This window comes from Phyllobates terribilis, unplaced genomic scaffold (genome assembly GCF_046119375.1).
Source record: "Phyllobates terribilis strain yellow unplaced genomic scaffold, ASM4611937v1 Scaffold_12__6_contigs__length_324123572, whole genome shotgun sequence".
Lineage (NCBI taxonomy): Eukaryota > Metazoa > Chordata > Amphibia > Anura > Dendrobatidae > Phyllobates > Phyllobates terribilis.
The window spans coordinates 121,760,077-121,782,459 of NW_027362772.1; the positions used below are offsets into that span (position 1 = coordinate 121,760,077).

Below are 22,383 nucleotides of genomic sequence, written 5' to 3' on the forward strand. Positions count from 1 at the left end.
TGGGGATAGGGGAAAATATATGTATGTGGGTTAATAACTGGCTCAGTGATAGGAAACAAAGGGTGGTTATTAATGGAACACACTCAGACTGGGTCTCAGTTAACAGTGGGGTACCACAGGGGTCAGTATTGGGCCCGCTTCTTTTTAACATATTTATTAATGACCTTGTAGGGGGCATACAGAGTAGTATTTCAATATATGCGGATGACACTAAACTCTGCAGAGTAATCAATACAGAGGAGGACAATTTTATATTACAGGAGGATCTATGTAAACTAGAAGCTTGGGCTGATAAAAGGCAAATGAGCTTTAATGGGGATAAATGTAAGGTAATTGTAGCGCTGGCGTCCCTGCCCTCTGCTAGGCAGGGACGCTGCTCCCCTCACCGCTCTGCTCCGTGCCCGGCGTCCTCGCCCCGCTCTGCTGTCAGCGCGCGCTCCTTCCCGGCGTCCTCCTCCCGCTCTGCTCTCAGCGCGCGCTCCTTCCCGGCCCCTGTGCTTAGGGCGCGCGCGCGCTCCCCTCCTCTTAAAGGGGCCGCGCGCGCCGTCCTAAGGAGTCCCCGGCCAATGGCCGGAGGACTTCATCATATATAAGGCACCTCTTCCAAAATGGAGGTGCCCGAGCAATGTTGTTTGCACCTGTGTCTCACCTGTGCTTCAGCCCTCAGGTCCCGTTGCCAGTTTCCTGCCAGTTTCCTGCCAGTTTCCTGCCAGTTTCCTGCCTGAATACTTGTTACCTGTCTGCCAGTCTGAGGTCCGACGGTCTGCCTTACTACTCCTGTCAGTCTGTCTAAAGGACCAGCCTGCCCGCTCACCTGGGAGCGCACATCAGCTCCCTGCCTACTTTCCTGAGGTCCGACGGTCTGCCTTACAACTCCGGTCAGTCTGTCTATGGACCAGCTTGCCCGCTCACCTGGGAGCGCTTCTCCGTTACCTGCCTGCTTGCCAGCCCGGAGGCTCCGTTGTCACGTGCTGTGACCATCAGCTACTTCAGACTCTTGTCCGCTCACCTGGGAGCGCTTCTCCGTTACCTGCCTGCTTGCCAGCCCGGAGGCTCCGTTGTCACGTGCTGTGACCATCAGCTACTTCAGACTCTTGTCCGCTCACCTGGGAGCGCTTCTCCGTTACCTGCCTGCTTGCCAGCCCGGAGGCTCCGTTGTCACGTGCTGTGACCATCAGCTACTTCAGAGACTCTTGCCCGCTCACCTGGGAGCGCTTCTCTGTTACCTGCCTGCTTGCCAGCCCGGAGGTTCCGCCGTCACGTGCCGTGACCACCTGTTATTCCAGAGACTCTCGCTTGCTCACCTGGGAGCACACATCTACCATCTGCCTGCTAGCCTACCCGGAGGCTCTGCCATCACAGGTCGTACCTACCCTTTACCCAGAGACTGCCCTGATCACTTGCCGTATCTCCCTGTCCGTTCATCCAGAGACTGCCGCCCGCTCCCTTACAAGGGCCGCCCCCTTGTATAGTAGCTCAGAGGTTCCGCCTCCCAGACCCGTTACAGTTTGCTCGGGCCATGGAACCCGGTGGCACCCAAGCTCCCTCGCTCTCGGACCTCTGTCTTGAACTGTCCCGTCAGAGGTCCCAACAGGAGTCCATCCTGGGTCACCTGCGGAATGTTAATACTCGCCTGAACACTCTGTCTGATCCACCAACAACCTCCGCCAGTGCCATATCTTGCAATCCGGCAGCTCCGCTGCCCACTAATACCATGGTATCCTACCCCGGACCCCGGCTTTCTGCACCTCCTCGCTTCGGAGGCGACTCCGTCCAGGCTCGGGGCTTCTTAAATCAGTGCACCCTGCATTTTGAACTTTTGTCCTACCAGTTTAACTCCGACCGGGCCAAAATTGCCTTCATCATGTCCCATCTCACCGGGGAGGCCCTGGCCTGGCTAAATCCTCTATGGGAGAGAGGAGACCCCCTGGTGTCCAACTTGCCTGCTTTTCTCACGGCTTTCCGGAAAGTCTTCGACGAACCCGGACGGAAGACCTCATCTGCATCATCGTTGCTACGCCTCCGTCAGGGGAGTCTCACCGTGGGCCAATATGCCATACGGTTCCGTACCCTTGCCTCGGAGCTGACCTGGGATAACGACGCTCTGGTTTCCGTCTTCTGGGAGGGTCTGTCCGGCCGTATTAAAGATGAACTTGCCGGTCGGGACACTCCTACCACTCTCGATGACTTAATAACTCTTGCCACCCGGATTGACCTACGGTTCCAGGAGCGTGCCAGAGAGGTCACCCGTGAGAGGAGGTTACCACGTCTAGCTCCTACTTTTCAGAAACCCGTCACTCCTTCTGTCTCTAACCAGGTACACCCTCCTGAGCCTATGCAGGTCGACCAGACCAAGATGGTCAAGACCCGTCAGGACTTACGCCGTGCCAAGGGGACCTGCTTCTACTGTGGCAGTAAGGAGCACCAGATCCGTGCCTGCCCGGAAAGGTCGGGAAACGCCTGTGTCTAGGTTCGCTCAGAGAGGTCCACCTAGACAAGAATAAATCCTCTCCATCCCTGCTGTTGTCAGTTTCAATCGTCCACGGGGAGAACCGTTATTTCGAACTAGCCCAACTGGACTCTGGAGCAGCCGGGAATCTTATTTCACAGTCCCTGGTAGAGAAATACCGCATCCCCACCAAACCTCTGGCTGTACCCTTGTCTGTGGCTGCCGTGGATGGGGGGCTCTTACCACGCCCCATCCAACTCATCACCGAATCCATTACTCTGCAGGTGGGAATGCTGCATTCTGAGAGTATCTCCTTTCATGTTCTGCCTGGACTCTCTCACGCCCTCTTGCTAGGTCTGCCTTGGCTCCAGAGACATGCACCCGTGCTTGACTGGCAAACCGGAGAAGTCCTTCGCTGGGGACAAAACTGTCATAAGACCTGCCTGGTTCCCGTCCATCCCGTCCGTCCCTCTCCTACCCCAGCTAATCTACCTGGACTTCCAATTCCTTATTGGTCTTTTGCTGATGTCTTTAATAAAAAGGAGGCAGAGACATTACCCCCTCATAGACCATACGACTGTCCCATCGACCTGTTACCCGGTACTACTCCTCCCCGTGGGCGTATTTATCCTTTATCCGCTGCTGAGACCCGGTCGATGTCCGAATATATTGAGGAGAATCTGGCCAGGGGATTCATCCGGAAATCTACCTCCCCGGCGGGAGCAGGCTTCTTTTTCGTTAAAAAGAAGGACGGCTCTCTCCGTCCCTGTATAGACTATAGAGGCCTAAGCCAGATCACGGTGAAGAATAAGTACCCCCTTCCGCTCATTCCAGAATTATTTGATCGTCTGAGGGGGGCTAGAATCTTCACCAAACTAGACCTCCGTGGGGCGTACAACCTGGTTCGTATCCGTCAAGGGGATGAATGGAAGACGGCATTCAACACCCGGGACGGCCACTATGAATACCTGGTAATGCCCTTTGGTCTCTGTAACGCTCCTGCCGTCTTTCAAGAGTTGGTCAATGACATCTTCCGGGACCTTCTCTACTCCTGCGTAGTGGTGTACCTGGACGACATCTTGGTCTTCTCTCCGGATCTCCAGACTCACCGGAGGGACGTTCGTCAGGTCCTGCTCAGGCTCAGGCAGAATCACCTCTTCGCTAAATACGAGAAGTGCCTCTTTGAGCAGACCTCGCTTCCGTTTTTGGGCTACATTATTTCTCAGACCGGCCTACGAATGGATCCAGAGAAACTGTCTGCCATCGAGAAATGGCCTCGACCGGAGGGGCTGAAGGCCATTCAGCGGTTCCTGGGCTTCGCCAACTACTACCGCCTCTTCATACCACACTTCTCTTCCCGGACTGCCCCAATTTCCGCGCTCACCCATAAGGGTACTAATCCCAAAGAGTGGCCGCCCGAAGCAGAAGAAGCCTTTCTTTCCTTAAAACAGGCCTTCTCTTCCGCCCCGGTGCTGCATCGCCCGGACGGCAACAAGCAGTTCTTCCTGGAAGTGGACGCCTCCTCCTCTGCAGCTGGAGCGGTACTTACTCAAAAATCTTCTTCCGGGAGGATGGTAACTTGCGGCTTCTTCTCTAAACTCTTCTCCTCCTCAGAGCGCAATTATTCCATAGGAGATCGAGAGTTATTGGCCATCAAACTGGCATTGGAGGAGTGGCGTTACCTGCTTGAGGGGGCTCTTCACCCGGTAATAATTTACACTGACCACAAGAACTTGGCTTATCTCCAGCATGCCCAGAGACTTAACCCGCGCCAAGCCCGGTGGTCCTTGTTTTTTGCTCGTTTTGATTTTGTCCTTCATTTTCGCCTGGCTGACAAAAACGTCAAGGCGGACGCCTTGTCTCGATCCTTTCTGGTATCTGATCTCGAGGAAGATCCGAAACACATCATCGATCCCGCCAGAGTAATGCAGGTGGCTCCCGTGAGTCTAAATCGTCTTCCTCCCGGAAAGACGTTCGTATCAGTACCTGATCGGGAGAAGATCCTTCACTGGGGTCACTCGTCTAAACTGGCTGGCCACGCTGGTCAGAAGAAGACCCTCCAGCTTATTTCCCGGCACTACTGGTGGCCTACCCTGCACAAGGATGTAATAGACTTTGTTTCTGCCTGTGTGTCCTGCGCCCGCAACAAGGTTCCGAGACATCTGCCAGCCGGTCGCCTCCTTCCGCTCCCAGTACCTGCTGCCCCCTGGCAGCATATTGCAATGGACTTCATAACTGACCTCCCACTCTCTGCCGGTTGTACGGTCATTTGGGTGGTCGCTGACCGCTTCTCCAAGATGGCTCATTTCGTTCCCCTGCCAGGCCTCCCGTCTGCACCCGAGCTAGCTAGAGACTTTATTCGTCACATCTTCCGTTTTCATGGCCTGCCCCATCACATCGTTTCGGATCGTGGGGTACAGTTCACCTCACGCTTCTGGAGAGCCACTTGTAAACTACTAGACGTCTCCCTGGACTTCTCTTCCGCTTACCACCCACAGTCCAATGGTCAAGTGGAGCGGATCAATCAGAACCTGACCAGTTACCTCCGGCACTTCGTTAATGCCCATCATTCTGACTGGGTGGATCTCCTACCATGGGCCGAGTTCTCTTACAATAATCACGAGAGCGAATCCTCCTCCAAATCCCCGTTTTTTGTAGTCTTTGGTCAGCATCCTCGGATTCCTTTTCCTGTCTCCACCTCGGTGGACAACCCGGCTGCGGAATCTCTCGTTAGCAAATTTTCCTCCATTTGGGAGAGTACCCGATCCGCACTCCTTCAGTCTTCCGAGCGTATGAAAAGACACGCTGACAAAAAACGTCTGGACCCTCCTCAATTCCGTCCTGGGGATAAAGTCTGGCTCTCGTCCAAATATGTCCGGCTCAAGATCCCTTCCTATAAGTTAGGGCCTCGGTTCATCGGCCCACTGGAGGTCATCAGTCAGATCAACCCGGTGGCCTATAAATTGAAACTCCCGGTCAACTTACGGATCCCTAACTCCTTCCATGTATCTCTCCTCAAACCTGTGGTACTTAACTCTTTTTCCAAGTCTCCAGGTACGCCTCCTGCTCCGGTTTCTGCTGAGGACGAGTTTGAGGTAGAGAACATTCTTGCCACCAAAAGGGTAAGAGGAAAGACCTTTTTTCTGGTAGATTGGAAGGGGTTTGGTCCTGAGGAGAGAACGTGGGAGCCCCGGGAGAACATCCATGCCCCTCTCATCCTAGCTAAATTTCTGTCTGGCCTAAAAAAGGGGGGGCCTAAAGGGGGGGTACTGTAGCGCTGGCGTCCCTGCCCTCTGCTAGGCAGGGACGCTGCTCCCCTCACCGCTCTGCTCCGTGCCCGGCGTCCTCTCCCCGCTCTGCTGTCAGCGCGCGCTCCTTCCCGGCGTCCTCCTCCCGCTCTGCTCTCAGCGCGCGCTCCTTCCCGGCCCCTGTGCTTAGGACGCGCGCGCGCGCGCTCCCCTCCTCTTAAAGGGGCCGCGCGCGCCGTCCTAAGGAGTCCCCGGCCAATGGCCGGAGGACTTCATCATATATAAGGCACCTCCTCCAAAATGGAGGTGCCCGAGCAATGTTGTTTGCACCTGTGTCTCACCTGTGCTTCAGCCCTCAGGTCCCGTTGCCAGTTTCCTGCCAGTTTCCTGCCAGTTTCCTGCCAGTTTCCTGCCTGAATACTTGTTACCTGTCTGCCAGTCTGAGGTCCGACGGTCTGCCTTACTACTCCTGTCAGTCTGTCTAAAGGACCAGCCTGCCCGCTCACCTGGGAGCGCACATCAGCTCCCTGCCTACTTTCCTGAGGTCCGACGGTCTGCCTTACAACTCCGGTCAGTCTGTCTATGGACCAGCTTGCCCGCTCACCTGGGAGCGCTTCTCCGTTACCTGCCTGCTTGCCAGCCCGGAGGCTCCGTTGTCACGTGCTGTGACCATCAGCTACTCCAGACTCTTGTCCGCTCACCTGGGAGCGCTTCTCCGTTACCTGCCTGCTTGCCAGCCCGGAGGCTCCGTTGTCACGTGCTGTGACCATCAGCTACTTCAGACTCTTGTCCGCTCACCTGGGAGCGCTTCTCCGTTACCTGCCTGCTTGCCAGCCCGGAGGCTCCGTTGTCACGTGCTGTGACCATCAGCTACTTCAGAGACTCTTGCCCGCTCACCTGGGAGCGCTTCTCCGTTACCTGCCTGCTTGCCAGCCCGGAGGTTCCGCCGTCACGTGCCGTGACCACCTGTTATTCCAGAGACTCTCGCTTGCTCACCTGGGAGCACACATCTACCATCTGCCTGCTAGCCTACCCGGAGGCTCTGCCATCACAGGTCGTACCTACCCTTTACCCAGAGACTGCCCTGATCACTTGCCGTATCTCCCTGTCCGTTCATCCAGAGACTGCCGCCCGCTCCCTTACAAGGGCCGCCCCCTTGTATAGTAGCTCAGAGGTTCCGCCTCCCAGACCCGTTACAGTAATGCACTTGGGCAGAGGAAATAAAATGTATAATTATATGCTTAATTGTAAAACACTGGGCAAAACTGTCACTGATAAAGACCTGGGTGTATTGGTGGACAACAAGCTCACATTTGGTGGCCAGTGTCAGGCAGCTGCTGCAAAGGCAAATAAAATAATGGGATGCATTAAAAGTGGCATAGATGCTCATGAGGAGAACATAGTTTTACCTCTATACAAGTCACTAGTGCGACCACACTTAGAATACTGTGTACAGTTCTGGTCTCCGGTGTATAAGAAAGACATAGCTGAACTGGAGCGGGTGCAGAAAAGAGCGACCAAGGTTATTAGAGGATTGGGGGGTCTGCAATACCAAGACAGTTTATTACACGTGGGGTTATTTACTTTGGAAAAACTAAGGCATAGGGGTGATCTTATTACTATGTACAAGTATATGAGGGGACAGTACAAAGACCTGTCTACTGATCTTTTTACTCTGAGGCCTGAGACCGGTAGAAGGGGGCATCTTCTACTTCTGGAGGAAAGAAGGTTTAATCATAATCACAGCCGTGGATTCTTTACTGTAAGAGCTGTGAGACTATGGAACTCTCTGCCGCATGATGTTGTAATGAGTGATTCACTACTAAAATTTAAGAAGGGCATGGATGCCTTTCTTAAAAAGTATAATATTACAGGTTATATATACTAGATTCCTTGATAGGGCGTTGATCCAGGGAACTAGTCTGATTGTCGTATAGAGTCGGGAAGGAATTTTTTTCCCCAATGTGGAGCTTAGTGTTTGCCACATGTTTTTTTTTTGCCTTCCTCTGGATCAACATGTTAGGCTATGGGTTGAACTAGATGGACATAGTCTTCCTTCAACCTTAAAACTATGTTACTATGTAATACTGAAAAACCAAGGGTGCTGAGGTAAGAAGAAGCTGCTCACACCCCTGTCAACCCTGTTTATCCAATCAAATACTGAAGATACCAAGGGTGTTGAGGTATGAAGAGGCTGTTTACCCTGCTGTGCACTCTTTCAATCTGATTTATTAAGGATATACTGAAGGTGCTTAGATGAGAAGAGGCCACTCACATTGAAGTCCATTTTGTATGTCTGATCTAATACTGGAGATACCAGGAGTGCTGAGATTAGAAATGACTGCTCACACTTGTGTTCACCCTTTCTATCTGATCTAATATTGGAGATACTCGGATTGCTGAAAAAAGAAGAAGCTGTTCACACTGCAGTCCACACTGTTTTTTTTTCAATGCTGAGTGGCTGCTCTGGCATGGAAATAGTTTGACAGCATGCTCACAGGCACATATCCTATTAACATTCTAGGACAGATTTCAGCCAATGTAACTTGAATATGGCTATTTTAATTCTCTATAGTGATTATCTCCCTAGACAAAAAAAATGTCAATCGCTAATTAAAGGTATTTAGGAATATATTCATAATGGTATTTTTTTTCTTTCTTTATCTTTCTATTTTTGGAGGACTCATTTAAAGCCCATGTAAATTAATACATTTCTTTTCACATTAGCTATTCTATATTTTTCTCATAACTCTTTCTTTTCTCACATTACAGTGGACTGGCCTTCGTCTTCCAAGAACTGAGCAATTTATATTACTTCTGTCCAATCTGCAAAGATTCCAAAACAACTTTTGTCACAAGGACAGATGGAACACCGGGGAAAAATAAGAACTGCTTGTGTTTTCAAAAGAAAATTTTTACAGCTTTTAAAAAAATATTGTAAAAAAAAAAATGGCAAAAGAAAAAGAACACCTATATATGTGTACTGTTAAGTGGGAATGAACTATTTTCAAGAAGCTAAAACTGATTGCCAGCCTCTAATCCATTCAGCACAGGACTTAATAAAGTTGAAAATATCCTGTCTATAAATTATTTTAAGAGGAAGCAAAGTAATTTCATACACAATTCCTGATAAATTATTCAACATTTAGGAAATGCACTGAAATGAATGTTTCCTGAAAATGCGTATGTGAAAATACACACTGTGCAGAAATGTACTGTTTTGTGAAATTAACTTGCCTGCAATAATATCCAGTATGTGATATAATTTAATGAAAAGCATGTAGGTGATCAGCAGGTGAGAGCAAAAATATGGCAAAAAAATGAATTGACACTTTATAATATTCTGACTTTTTGTTGATGATAATAAAGCCAATTAGCATTCCACATTTGACTTTTTTTAATTGCTTTTATTATTGCAATGTATTAGTGTTGAGCGAGTACGTTCTAATAACCCTTTCGCCGAGTATGCTCGGGCCGAGCTCCGAGTATTTACAGCTGCTCGGTGATGTGGTTGAATCGCTCCCGTGTCCATGATTTGCAACTGTTTGACAGTTTTATTACATGTGAGGAATGTTTAATTCTTACACATTCCTCATATATAATAAAACTGTCAAACAGTTGCAAATCATGCACACGGGAGCGATTAAACCATATCACCGAGCAGCTATAAATACTCGGAGCTTGGCCCAAGCATACTCGGACAGAACATACTCGCTGAACACTACAATGTGTAGCATCGGCGTCTCTGCCCCGTACTAGGCAGAGACGCCGTCCCTCTCACATCCCCGCTCCAGGCGCGGCGTCCTCCAGCGCTTCTCTCCCCGCTGCTTCCGGCACGCGCTCCTTCCCCGGCAGTGTGCTTAGGGCGCGCGCGCGCTCCCCGTCTCTTAAAGGGACCGCGCGCGCCGTCCTAAGGAGTCCCCGGCCAATTGCCGGAGGACCTCCCATATATAAGGCACCTCCTCCAAAATGGAGGTGCCCGAGCAATGTTGTTGCAAAACCTTCACTCTGCTTCAGCCCTCAGGTCCCGTTACCAGTTACCTGCCAGTCACCTGCCAGATTCCTGCTTGTTACCTGCCAGTCACCTGCCAGATTCCTGCTTGTTACCTGCCAGTCACCTGCCAGATTCCTGCTTGATACCTGCCTGATATCCGCTTACCTGCTTGCAAGCCTGCGGTCCGACGGTCTGCCTTCCGACACCTGTCAGTCTGTCTATGGACCAGCCTGCCCGCTCACCTGGGAGCGCTCACCTACTACCTGTCTGCTAGCCTACCTGGAGGCTCCACCGTCACATGCTGTGACCACCTGCCTGTCCAGAGACTCTTGCCCGCTCACCTGGGAGCGCTCACCTGCTACCTGCCTGCTAGCCTACCTGGAGGCTCCGCCGTCACGTGCTGTGACCACCTGCCTGTCCAGAGACTCTTGCCCGCTCACCTGGGAGCGTCCACCTGCTACCTGCCTACTAGCCTACCTGGAGGCTCTGCCGTCACTTGCCGTGACCACCCGCCTGTCTAGAGACTGTCCCCTTCACTTGCCATGACCTCCTGCCCTTCTACCCAGAGACTATCCCCGTCACTAGCCGTGACTACCTGCCCGCCTTCCCTGGGAGCCACCCGCTTCCTTACAAGGACTGCCCCCTTGTATAGTTGCTCAGAGGTTCCACCTCCCAGACCCGTTACAGTTTGCTCGGGACATGGAACCCGGTGGTCCCCAGATCTCCGATCTGCACCAGGAAGTCTTACGTCAGAAACCTCAGCAGGAGGTGGTACTGTCCTATCTACGGTCCGTTAACTCTCGTCTAGGCGCATTGTGTGACTCGTCTTTGTCTACCTCTGGTCCATCCATGCCCATTCCTGCGGGACCGCAATCCAGTCCCTTCATGGTACCCGACTATGGACCTCGGCTTCTGGCACCTCCACGCTTTGCCGGTGAACCTACTTTAGCTCGAGGTTTCATAAACCAGTGCACCCTGCACTTTGAGCTATTGGCATACCAGTTCATCTCCGACCGGGCCAAGGTGGACTTCATCATGTCCCATCTCACTGGGGAGGCACTGGCATAGCTAAATCCCCTGTGGGAGAGAGGGGATCCCCTGGTGTCCGACCTGCTGTCTTTCCTCGCTGCTTTCCGGAAAGTCTTCGATGAACCTGGACGGAAAACCTCTTCTGCCTCCTCTCTGCTATGTCTCCGCCAAGGGAGTCTCACCGTGGGCCAATATGCCATACGGTTCCGCACCCTCGCTTCTGAGCTTACCTGGGAAAATGAGGCTCTGGTGTCCGTCTTCTGGGAGGGTCTTTCCGGTCGGATTAAGGACGAGTTAGCTGGTCGGGACATTCCTACCACTCTGGATGACCTGGTGTCACTAGCTTCCCGGATTGGCATCCGGTTCCAAGAACGTGCCAAAGAGACTGCCTGGGAGAAAGACTTTTCTTGCTCTGCTCCTACTTCCCTGAGACCTGCCTCTCAACCAGTCACTCCACGGGCGCCCTCGCCTGAACCTATGCAGATCGACCAGACCAAGATGGTCAGATCTCGCCAAGAATCTCGCCGAGCCGAGGGAAGCTGTTTCTATTGTGGCAGTATGGAGCACTTCATCCGTTCCTGCCCGGAAAAGCCGGGAAACGCCAGTGTCTAGGACAGCTCGGAGAGGTCGTCCTAGACAAAATTAAGCCCTCTCCATCTCTGACTTTACCGGTCTCTATTGCTTGGGGAGAAAACCGTCACTTTGAACTCGCCCACCTGGATTCTGGAGCTGCTGGAAACCTCATCTCCCAGTCTCTGGTAGAGAGATACCGTATTCCCACCAAGCCCCTGGCTGAACCATTGTCAGTCGCCTCCGTGGATGGAAGACTTCTCTCGGAGACCATCCTGCTCGTCACTGAACCCATAACCCTGCAGGTGGGAATGCTGCACTCTGAGGAAATCTCATTCCATGTGCTGTCCGGACTTTCTCACTCCCTGTTGCTAGGTCTACCTTGGCTCCAGACACACGAACCCGTATTGAACTGGCGATCCGGTGAAGTACTCCGATGGGGTCCAGACTGCCATAGGACATGCCTGGTTCCGGTCCGCCCAGCTCGCCCTCCACCTACTCCAGCTAATTTACCAGGTCTTCCGGCTTCTTAATGGCCCTATGCGGACGTCTTCGGTAAGAAGAAAGCAGAGACGTTGCCACCCCATAGGCCATATGACTGCCCGATCGACCTGGTGCCTGGCACCACTCCTCCCCGTGGGCGTATCTACCCGTTGTCTGCAGCCGAGACCCGGTCCATGTCTGAGTACATTGAAGAGAATCTGGCTAGGGGATTTATCCGAAAATCTACCTCCCCGGCTGGAGCCGGATTCTTCTTTGTCAAAAAGAAAGACGGCTCGCTACGTCCCTGTATTGACTACAGAGGACTCAGTCTCATCTCCGAATTGTTTGACCGTCTCAAGGGCGCCAGGATCTTCTCCAAGCTGGATCTACGAGGAACGTATAATCTGGTCCGTATCCGTCAAGGAGACGAGTGGAAGACGGCATTCAATACCCGGGACGGTCACTATGGGTACCTTGTGATGCCCTTCGGTCTCTGTAATGCTCCCGCTGTCTTTCAAGAAATAGTCAACGACATCTTCCGTGACCTCCTGTACTCCTGCGTAGTGGTATACCTGGACGATATCTTGGTCTTCTCTCCGGATCTCCCCACACACCGAAGGGATGTTCGTCAGGTCCTGCTTAGGCTTCGGCAGAACCACCTCTATGCCAAATACGAGAAGTGCCTCTTCGACCAGACCTCCCTACCTTTCTTGGGCTATGTCATCTCCCAGACAGGTCTGCAAATGGATTCCGAGAAGCTCTCTTCCGTTCTAAAATGGCCTCGTCCTGAAGGTTTGAAGGCGATACAGCGATTCCTGAGCTTCGCTAATTACTATCGTCTTTTCATCCCACACTTCTCGTCTCGGACTGCTCCCATATCTGCACTCACCCGTAAGGGGGCTAATCCCAGGACATGGTCGCCTGAAGCCGAGGAGGCCTTCCTTTCCTTAAAGAAAGCCTTCGCCTCTGCTCCCATCCTGCACCGTCCGGACTGTAATAAACAATTCTACCTGGTGGTTGATGCCTCCTCCTCCGGAGCCGGAGCGGTACTCACCCAAAAATCTTCTACCGGGAGAATGGTAACCTGCGGCTTCTTCTCCAAAATCTTCTCCTCGTCTGAGGGCAACTACTCCATAGGAGACCGTGAATTGCTAGCCATCAAATTGGCACTGGGGGAGTGGCGTTATCTGCTTGAAGGGGCTCTCTACCCGGTAATTATCTACACGGATCACAAAAACCTGGCATATCTCCAAAATGCCCAGAGACTCAATCCTTGCCAGGCCCGGTGGTCGCTGTTTTTTGCCCGCTTCGACTTCATTCTTCATTTCCGTCCGGCGGAAAAGAACGTCAAAGCTGATGCCTTGTCCCGGTCCTTCCTGTCCTCCGATCAAGAGGAGGAGCCTACGCACATCATCGACTCCTCCAAGGTGATGAATGTGGCCCCCTTGGATCTGACTCGTCTCCCACCCGGTAAGACGTTTGTAGCTGTACCAGATCGGGAGAGGGTTCTTCGCTGGGGACATTCTTCTAAACTAGCTGGCCATGCTGGCCAAAAGAAGACCTTCCAACTCATTACCCGGCATTACTGGTGGCCTACCCTGCGTAAGGACGTGGTAGATTTCGTTGCGGCCTGCTCATCCTGTGCCCGTAACAAAGTTCCCAGACATCTTCCAGCCGGCCATCTCTTGCCCCTTCCCGTACCTGCTGCTCCTTGGCAGCACATTGCTATGGACTTTATCACCGATCTTCCTATTTCTGCTGGTTGTACAGTCATTTGGGGTGTCGCTGACCGCTTTTCTAAGATGGCCCACTTCATTCCCCTGCCTGGTCTCCCATCTGCACCCGAGCTGGCTAAAGACTTTATCCGCCACATCTTCCGTCTCCATGGCCTGCCCCTCCACATCGTGTCGGATCGTGGGGTTCAGTTCACCTCACGCTTCTGGAGAGCCACATGTAAGCTGCTTGACATCACCCTGGACTTCTCCGCTTACCACCCACAGTCCAATGGTCAAGTGGAGAAGATCAATCAGATCCTGACCAGTTACCTCCGGCACTTTGTTAATGCACACCATTCGGACTGGGTGGATCTCCTACCATGGGCCGAGTTCTCTTACAATAACCATGAGAGCGAATCCTCTTCCAAATCCCCGTTCTTTATAGTCGGTGGCCAACATCCCCGGATTCCACTTCCTGTCTCCATTTCTGTGGACAACCCTGCTGCGGAGTCTCTTGTCAGCGAATTTTCTACTATTTGGGAGAGTACCAGGTCCGCTCTTCTTCTGTCCTCTGAGCGGATGAAGAGATATGCTGATAAGAGACGTCTGGATCCCCCTCAATTCCGTCCGGGAAACAAGGTTTGGCTCTCGTCCAAACATGTGCGGCTCAAAGTACCCTCCTTCAAGTTGGGCCCTTGATTCATCGGCCCCTTCGAAGTCCTCAGGCAAATTAACCCTGTGAAAAAATGAGAGAAAAAGGAAAGCGACAACAAAGCCCCATATGAGCATAGAACAAATATAATTTTATTGAAAACACATGTCAAGAGTAGAGATGAGCGTTGTTCTACTCGAACTGTTCGCCAATCTCAAATTCGAGCTGTTTTGGGCGGTGTTCGAGCCGGTCGGCGAACACGAACAATTTGAGAAAAATTCGGCTGTTCGAGGTTATGTTCGATAACTGTTCGTGCACCAAAATCATAACTGGATTTTTTCTCAGTAATGATGAAAATTAATGTTAATACGCAGTTTGAGTGTACAGCGGGGCGGGGGGAGGGGCAGGGGATGGATCTCTGCAGGAACAATGAAGATCTCCATTTTTTTTTCTCTTTCCCGCATTTGCAGTGGGGAGGTGCAATCTGTCAGCCTATCAGCAGCGCACACACGGAGCGAAGTGCTTTTTTTCACACAAGCAAGGGCATGTGTGATTGGCAGTGTATGTCACATGTCCTTGCCCTATAAGACCAAGCCATTTTCCCCGTCGCCACCATTTTCTCACTGCTGCAGCTGCGTGTTAGACGGCACCGCTGTTGCTGTGTGCGCTATACCTTGTTAATTTCAAGCCAATTTTCGCACAAATATACAGATAGCTTGGGAGTAGGGAATAGTTGTGATTGCAGTCCTTTTAAGGACTAGGTTACAGCATTTCCTACGACTTTTATCAGGCAGGTCTGTGCTCTTAAATAGATAGATTGTGGGAGTAAAGACTAATTGTAATTGGAGTCCTTTTCAGGACTAGGTTACATCAGTTCCTATCAGTTTTTGCCAGGCAGGTCTGTGCCAGTGCTGTGCAAGTTTTTTTCACAGCATTTGGCTGAATCTAGCAAAGCTAATCCTTTTTGGCCTATTGCAGAGTGTGTTAGTCAGTGGAGTAGCCTATCTGTGTTGCAAGATATACCACCTGTGTATAGAATACCAATTTTTTTACTGCACCTAGTGAAGTAAAATCTTTTGGGCATAGCATCATTCTATTAGTCCATCTATACTGACCTCCATCAGGTTGCAAACTGAATATAATTTTTTTCTGCATCTAGCTCTGAAAAAATATTTGGGCTTCTAGCAGTGTGTGGGACTTGGTCTATTAGTCCATCAATACTGACCTCCATCAGGTTGCAAATTAAAAATAATTTTTTTCTTCATTTAGCTCTGAAAAAATATTTGGGCTTCTAGCAGTGTGTGGGACTTGTTCTATTAGTCCTTCTATACTGACCTCCAGCAGGTTGCAAATTGAATGTAATTTTTTTCTGCATCTAGCTCTGAAAAAATATTTGGGCTTCTAGCGGTGTGTGGGACTTGGTCTATTAGTCCATCTATACTGACCTCCATCAGGTTGCAAATTAAAAATAATTTTTTTCTGCATCTAGCTCTGAAAAAATATTTGGGCTTCTAGCAGTGTGTGGGACTTGGTCTATTAGTCCATCTATACTGACCTCCATCAGGTTGCAAATTAAAAATAATTTTTTTCTTCATTTATCTCTGAAAAAATATTTGGGCTTCTAGCAGCGTGTGGGACTTGTTCTATTAGTCCATCTATACTGACCTCCATCAGGTTGCAAATTAAAAATATTTTTTTTCTGCATCTAGCTCTGAAAAAATATTTGGGCTTCTAGCAGTGTGTGGGACTTGGTCTATTAGTCCATCTATACTGACCTCCATCAGGTTGCAAATTAAAAATAATTTTTTTCTGCATCTAGCTCTGAAAAAATATTTGGGCTTCTAGCAGTGTGTGGGACTTGGTCTATTAGTCCATCTATACTGACCTCCATCAGGTTGCAAATTGAATAAAAAAATTTTCTGCATCTAGCTCTGAAAAAATATTTGGGCTTCTAGCGGTGTGTGGGACTTGGTCTATTAGTCCATCTATACTGACCTCCATCAGGTTGCAAATTAAAAATAATTTTTTTCTGCATCTAGCTCTGAAAAAATATTTGGGCTTTTAGCAGTGTGTGGGACTTGGTCTATTAGTCCATCTATACTGACCTCCATCAGGTTGCAAATTAAAAATAATTTTTTTCTTCATTTAGCTCTGAAAAAATATTTGGGCTTCTAGCAGTGTGTGGGACTTGTTCTATTAGTCCTTCTATACTGACGTCCAGCAGGTTGCAAATTGAATATAATTTTTTTCTGCATCTAGCTCTGAAAAAATATTTGGGCTTCTAGCGGTGTGTGGGACTTGGTCTATTAGTCCATCTATACTGACCTCCATCAGGTTGCAAATTAAAAATAATTTTTTTCTGCATCTAGCTCTGAAAAAATATTTGGGCTTCTAGCAGTGTGTGGGACTTGGTCTATTAGTCCATCTATACTGACCTCCATCAGGTTGCAAATTAAAAATATTTTTTTTCTGCATCTAGCTCTGAAAAAATATTTGGGCTTCTAGCAGTGTGTGGGACTTGGTCTATTAGTCCATCTATACTGACCTCCATCAGGTTGCAAATTAAAAATAATTTTTTCTTCATTTAGCTCTGAAAAAATATTTGGGCTTCTAGCAGTGTGTGGGACTTGTTCTATTAGTCCTTCTATACTGACCTCCAGCAGGTTGCAAATTGAATATAATTTTTTTCTGCATCTAGCTCTGAAAAAATATTTGGGCTTCTAGCGGTGTGTGGGACTTGGTCTATTAGTCCATCTATACTGACCTCCATCAGGTTGCAAATTAAAAATAATTTTTTTCTGCATCTAGCTCTGAAAAAATATTTGGGCTTCTAGCAGTGTGTGGGACTTGGTCTATTAGTCCATCTATACTGACCTCCATCAGGTTGCAAATTAAAAATAATTTTTTTCTGCATCTAGCTCTGAAAAAATATTTGGGCTTCTAGCAGTGTGTGGGACTTGGTCTATTAGTCCATCTATACTGACCTCCATCAGGTTGCAAATTGAATAAAAAAAATTTCTGCATCTAGCTCTGAAAAAATATTTGGGCTTCTAGCGGTGTGTGGGACTTGGTCTATTAGTCCATCTATACTAACCTCCATCAGGTTGCAAATTAAAAATAATTTTCTGCATCTAACCCAGCCAATAGTTTTGGCCTAATACCACAGTTTGGCCACTCAGCTCTGCTCGGTTACCATCCATTGTTTTTTTGTGCAAACAACTCCAGAGTTGTGAATTAGTTAACCACCAAAATGAGTGGAAAAAGGCCTGCTGCTGGTGGAAAGGGGAATAGGCATGTTGGGAACGGGAAAAAAGGTTGTGTCCGTGGGGTAGGTGCAGAAGAAAGACCATCTTCCAGCCAAACTAAAATGTCTACTTCTTTTAGCGGACAATGTGATAAGATCCCTTTCTTACGGCCACGCCAATCGCTACAAATTCCAGATGAGGCACAAAAACAGCAGGTGCTTCAACGGATATCAAGTGCTCCTTTAAGTGGGCTCTCCTCCACATCAACTTCAACATCACAAATACTCCAGTCCTCAAAGGTGTCACCCAAATTGCACTTGCTTCCTCACAGCTCCCAAATCTCCAGCTGCCCGTCTGAGTATGAGGTAGAACAGATGGTTGAGTCTGCAGAGCTGTTTACTCATACTATAGCCTGGGAATCAGAGGTCGACTCCAGCGCTTCTGTGAATCCAGACGAGGAAATTATCTGCACTGATGCCCAGAATCTTTATGAGTCGGATCCAGGACCAGACGCAGAAGGTTCTGACCATAATGTAGACCCTCATTCCCAAACTGTAACTCCTGTTGGTGGAGACAATGAGGAAGACGATGATAAGACTCAAATACCTGATTGGAGCGACAACTTTAGTTTTTTGTCAGGGCAGGAACAGGTTGGCTCTGAGGACGACGGGTGTGATAACGCACAGGGTGATGATAATGAGGTCGGAGATCCCACTTACTGTCAACCCACAGTCAGCCAAGAGATGAGGTCAGCAGAGGAGGTGGAGGAAGATGCTAGTGACGACGAGGTCAGGTTGCGCCTTCCTGGACAGAGACGTAGTACTGGAAGCACGTCAACAACTGCATCCTCAAACACAACTCTGCCTCTCACCACAAGTCGTGGTGGCTCTTCAGGTCGCATGGGTGCTAAGCCTTGCATAGCCTGGGCATTTTTTCAGATCGATAAAGATGACCCAACTCGTGTTATCTGTAACATTTGTCAGCAAAAGCTAAGTAGAGGCCAAAAAATACATAGTTTGAGTACTTCATGCATGAACCGGCACATGGACATGAAGCATAAGTTGCAGTGGGAAGCTCAGTGTGCTACAATGCGGTCTAGCCGGCCGGGCCAACCACCGTCTGCCATATCTTGTGCATCCGCGGCCTCTTCATCCTCTGTGACTGGGGGGACAGCAGTCACACCTGTTTTGGGGCGCAGACCTGCCACCTCTTTACCCGCAACAGCCAGCGTGATTGGCAGGTCATCATTTTCTTTGGAGGTGGTAACACCAGCTGGTCTTGAGCGCTGTCCGACATCGATAGCACCACCTTTGGATCAAGGCAACCTAACATGTCCGCCTGCATCTTCCTCACAGACCGGCAGTTTGCCGGGGACACCCTTATCAACCCCGTCTAAGCACAATAGCCAGCCCTCGGTCCCTCAGATGTGGACAAGTAAAAGACCATTTCCTCCTAGCCATGAGAAAGCTAAGAGGTTGAATTTCACCATCTGCAAGCTCTTGGCTACAGAAATGCTGCCTTTCCGCCTGGTGGACACAGAGGATTTTCGAGACCTTATGTCCGTCGCAGTGCCCCAGTACCAGATGCCCAGTCGGCACTACTTCTCAAAGAAAGGTGTGCCTGCGCTCCACCAGCATGTCGCACACAACATCACCGCTTCTTTGAGAAACTCTGTGTGTGACAGGGTGCATTTCACCACAGACACTTGGACGAGTAGGCATGGACAGGGGCGTTACATGTCGCTGACTGGGCACTGGGTAACTATGGTGACAGCAGGACAAGGGGCTGCTGTCCAAGTCTTGCCGTCCCCACGAGTTGTGCATCAATCCTCTTTATGTCATTTTTCCTCCACTGCTTCTGCCTCCTCAACCTCCTCTCGGTCTTCCACCTGCACCCAAAGCCTGTCTGGTCATGCCACAAGCTTTCTAACTGCGCAGAAGGGATCCTGCACACCTCCTTACTATGCTGGCAGTAGGGCTCAACGTCATCAGGCGGTTTTTACATTGAAATGTCTGGGAAATGTGAGTCACACAGCTGAGGAGTTGTGGTCAGCTCTGGAGAACCAATTTCATGAATGGTTGTCTCCACTGGACCTGAAACCAGGGAAGGCCGTGTGCGACAATGCTGCAAACCTGGGTGTGGCCCTTCGCCGGGGCAATGTCACACACGTGCCTTGTATGGCTCACGTGTTGAACCTGGTTGTCCAGCAATTTTTAGCCCACTATCCCAGACTAGATGGCCTTCTGCAGAGGGCACGGTCGCTGTGTGCTCACTTCCGCCGTTCGCATCCCGCAGCTCAGCGACTTACATCTCTACAGAAGTCGTTGGGCCTGCCACTTCACCGGCTAAAATGCGATGTGCCTACCCGGTGGAATTCAACTCTGCACATGTTGCAGCGACTGTGGCAGCACCGACAAGCCCTGGTGCAATACGTTCTGACGTATAGCCTGGGCCAACGAGATTCAGAGGTGGGGCAAATCACGCTGGAGGAGTGGTCTCAGATCAGGGACCTATGCACCCTTCTGCACAGTTTTGAAATGGCGACGAAGATGTTTAGTGCTGACGATGCCATTATCAGCATGACTATTCCGGTGATTTACATGCTGGAGCACATGTTAAACAGAATTCGGAGTCAGGTGGTGGCACAAGAGGAGGTGGAGGAAGTAGAGGAGGAGGAGTTGTATGCGGAAGGGCTAACATCTGCAAGGTCCAGACGGTCGGCAGCACCAAGGCGGCAGGCATGTGAGGGTGGGGGAGATGGTTTTACCAGGGCGCATGGTAGCAGCCAAACTAGTGAGGAAGGTGCAGGAGCCCAGGAAGAAGTGGAGGACGAACTGATGGAAGACTCATCAGATGAGGGAGACCTTGATCACATTTATGTTGTGCGAGGTTGGGGGGAGAGGACAGAGGAAGGAAGCATGATTGTTACCTCGCCACCAACACAACAGGGACTTGGTGCTCCTGGATGCGCAACACACATGAGTGCCTTCTTGCTGCACTACCTGCAACATGACCCTCGAATTGTGAGAATTAGAAATAATCCTGACTACTGGGTTGCCACACTGTTAGATCCCCGGTACAAAAGTAAATTTGCAGAAATTATTCCTGCCATAGAAAGGGATGCACGCATGCAGGAGTATCAGCAGAGACTGTTGCAGAATCTTACATGTGCTTTTCCACAAAATACCAGTGGTGCACGTAGTGAATCTCACAGTTCCAACTTGCCAACCGTGGGACCGTCAAGTGTTCAGTAGAGATGAGCGTTGTTCTACTCGAACTGTTCGCCAATCTCAAATTCGAGCTGTTTTGGGCGGTGTTCGAGCCGGTCGGCGAACACGAACAATTTGAGAAAAATTCGGCTGTTCGAGGTTATGTTCGATAACTGTTCGTGCACCAAAATCATAACTGGATTTTTTCTCAGTAATGATAAAAATTAATGTTAATACGCAGTTTGAGTGTACAGCGGGGCGGGGGGAGGTGCAGGGGATGGATCTCTGCAGGAACAATGAAGATCTCCATTTTTTTTTCTCTTTCCCGCATTTGCAGTGGGGAGGTGCAATCTGTCAGCCTATCAGCAGCGCACACACGGAGCGAAGTGCTTTTTTTCACACAAGCAAGGGCATGTGTGATTGGCAGTGTATGTCACATGTCCTTGCGCTATAAGACCAAGCCATTTTCCCCGTCGCCACCATTTTCTCACTGCTGCAGCTGCGTGTTAGACGGCACCGCTGTTGCTGTGTGCGCTATACCTTGTTAATTTCAAGCCAATTTTCGCACAAATATACAGATAGCTTGGGAGTAGGGAATAGTTGTGATTGCAGTCCTTTTAAGGACTAGGTTACAGCATTTCCTACGACTTTTATCAGGCAGGTCTGTGCTCTTAAATAGATAGATTGTGGGAGTAAAGACTAATTGTAATTGGAGTCCTTTTCAGGACTAGGTTACATCAGTTCCTATCAGTTTTTGCCAGGCAGGTCTGTGCCAGTGCTGTGCAAGTTTTTTTCACAGCATTTGGCTGAATCTAGCAAAGCTAATCCTTTTTGGCCTATTGCAGAGTGTGTTAGTCAGTGGAGTAGCCTATCTGTGTTGCAAGATATACCACCTGTGTATAGAATACCAATTTTTTTACTGCACCTAGTGAAGTAAAATCTTTTGGGCATAGCATCATTCTATTAGTCCATCTATACTGACCTCCATCAGGTTGCAAACTGAATATAATTTTTTTCTGCATCTAGCTCTGAAAAAATATTTGGGCTTCTAGCAGTGTGTGGCACTTGGTCTATTAGTCCATCTATACTGACCTCCATCAGGTTGCAAATTAAAAATACTTTTTTTCTTCATTTAGCTCTGAAAAAATATTTGGGCTTCTAGCAGTGTGTGGGACTTGTTCTATTAGTCCTTCTATACTGACCTCCAGCAGGTTGCAAATTGAATATAATTTTTTTCTGCATCTAGCTCTGAAAAAATATTTGGGCTTCTAGCGGTGTGTGGGACTTGGTCTATTAGTCCATCTATACTGACCTCCATCAGGTTGCAAATTAAAAAAAAATTTTTTCTGCATCTAGCTCTGAAAAAATATTTGGGCTTCTAGCAGTGTGTGGGACTTTGTCTATTAGTCCATCTATACTGACCTCCATCAGGTTGCAAATTAAAAATAATTTTTTTCTTCATTTATCTCTGAAAAAATATTTGGGCTTCTAGCAGCGTGTGGGACTTGTTCTATTAGTCCATCTATACTGACCTCCATCAGGTTGCAAATTAAAAATAATTTTTTTCTGCATCTAGCTCTGAAAAAATATTTGGGCTTCTAGCAGTGTGTGGGACTTGGTCTATTAGTCCATCTATACTGACCTCCATCAGGTTGCAAATTAAAAATAATTTTTTTCTGCATCTAGCTCTGAAAAAATATTTGGGCTTCTAGCAGTGTGTGGGACTTGGTCTATTAGTCCATCTATACTGACCTCCATCAGGTTGAAAATTGAATAAAAAAAATTTCTG

The 22,383-nt window shown here is 49.4% G+C and overlaps 1 protein-coding gene across 2 annotated transcripts in view; it reads left to right on the top strand.

The window, feature by feature from the left end:
- Positions 1-9,048, top strand: part of CA11 (carbonic anhydrase 11) — a 1,198,011-nt gene extending 1,188,963 nt beyond the window's left edge. Inside the window, exon 8 of one of the 2 annotated variants that reach the window (XM_073657763.1) lies at positions 8,470-9,048. In XM_073657763.1, coding sequence (XP_073513864.1) covers positions 8,470-8,498 — 29 coding nt within the window. In that variant the 3' untranslated portion in view covers positions 8,499-9,048. The remainder of the gene's footprint in view (positions 1-8,469) is intronic. The other variant, XM_073657762.1, reaches the window with a different exon arrangement.
- Positions 9,049-22,383: the final 13,335 nt, after the last annotated feature.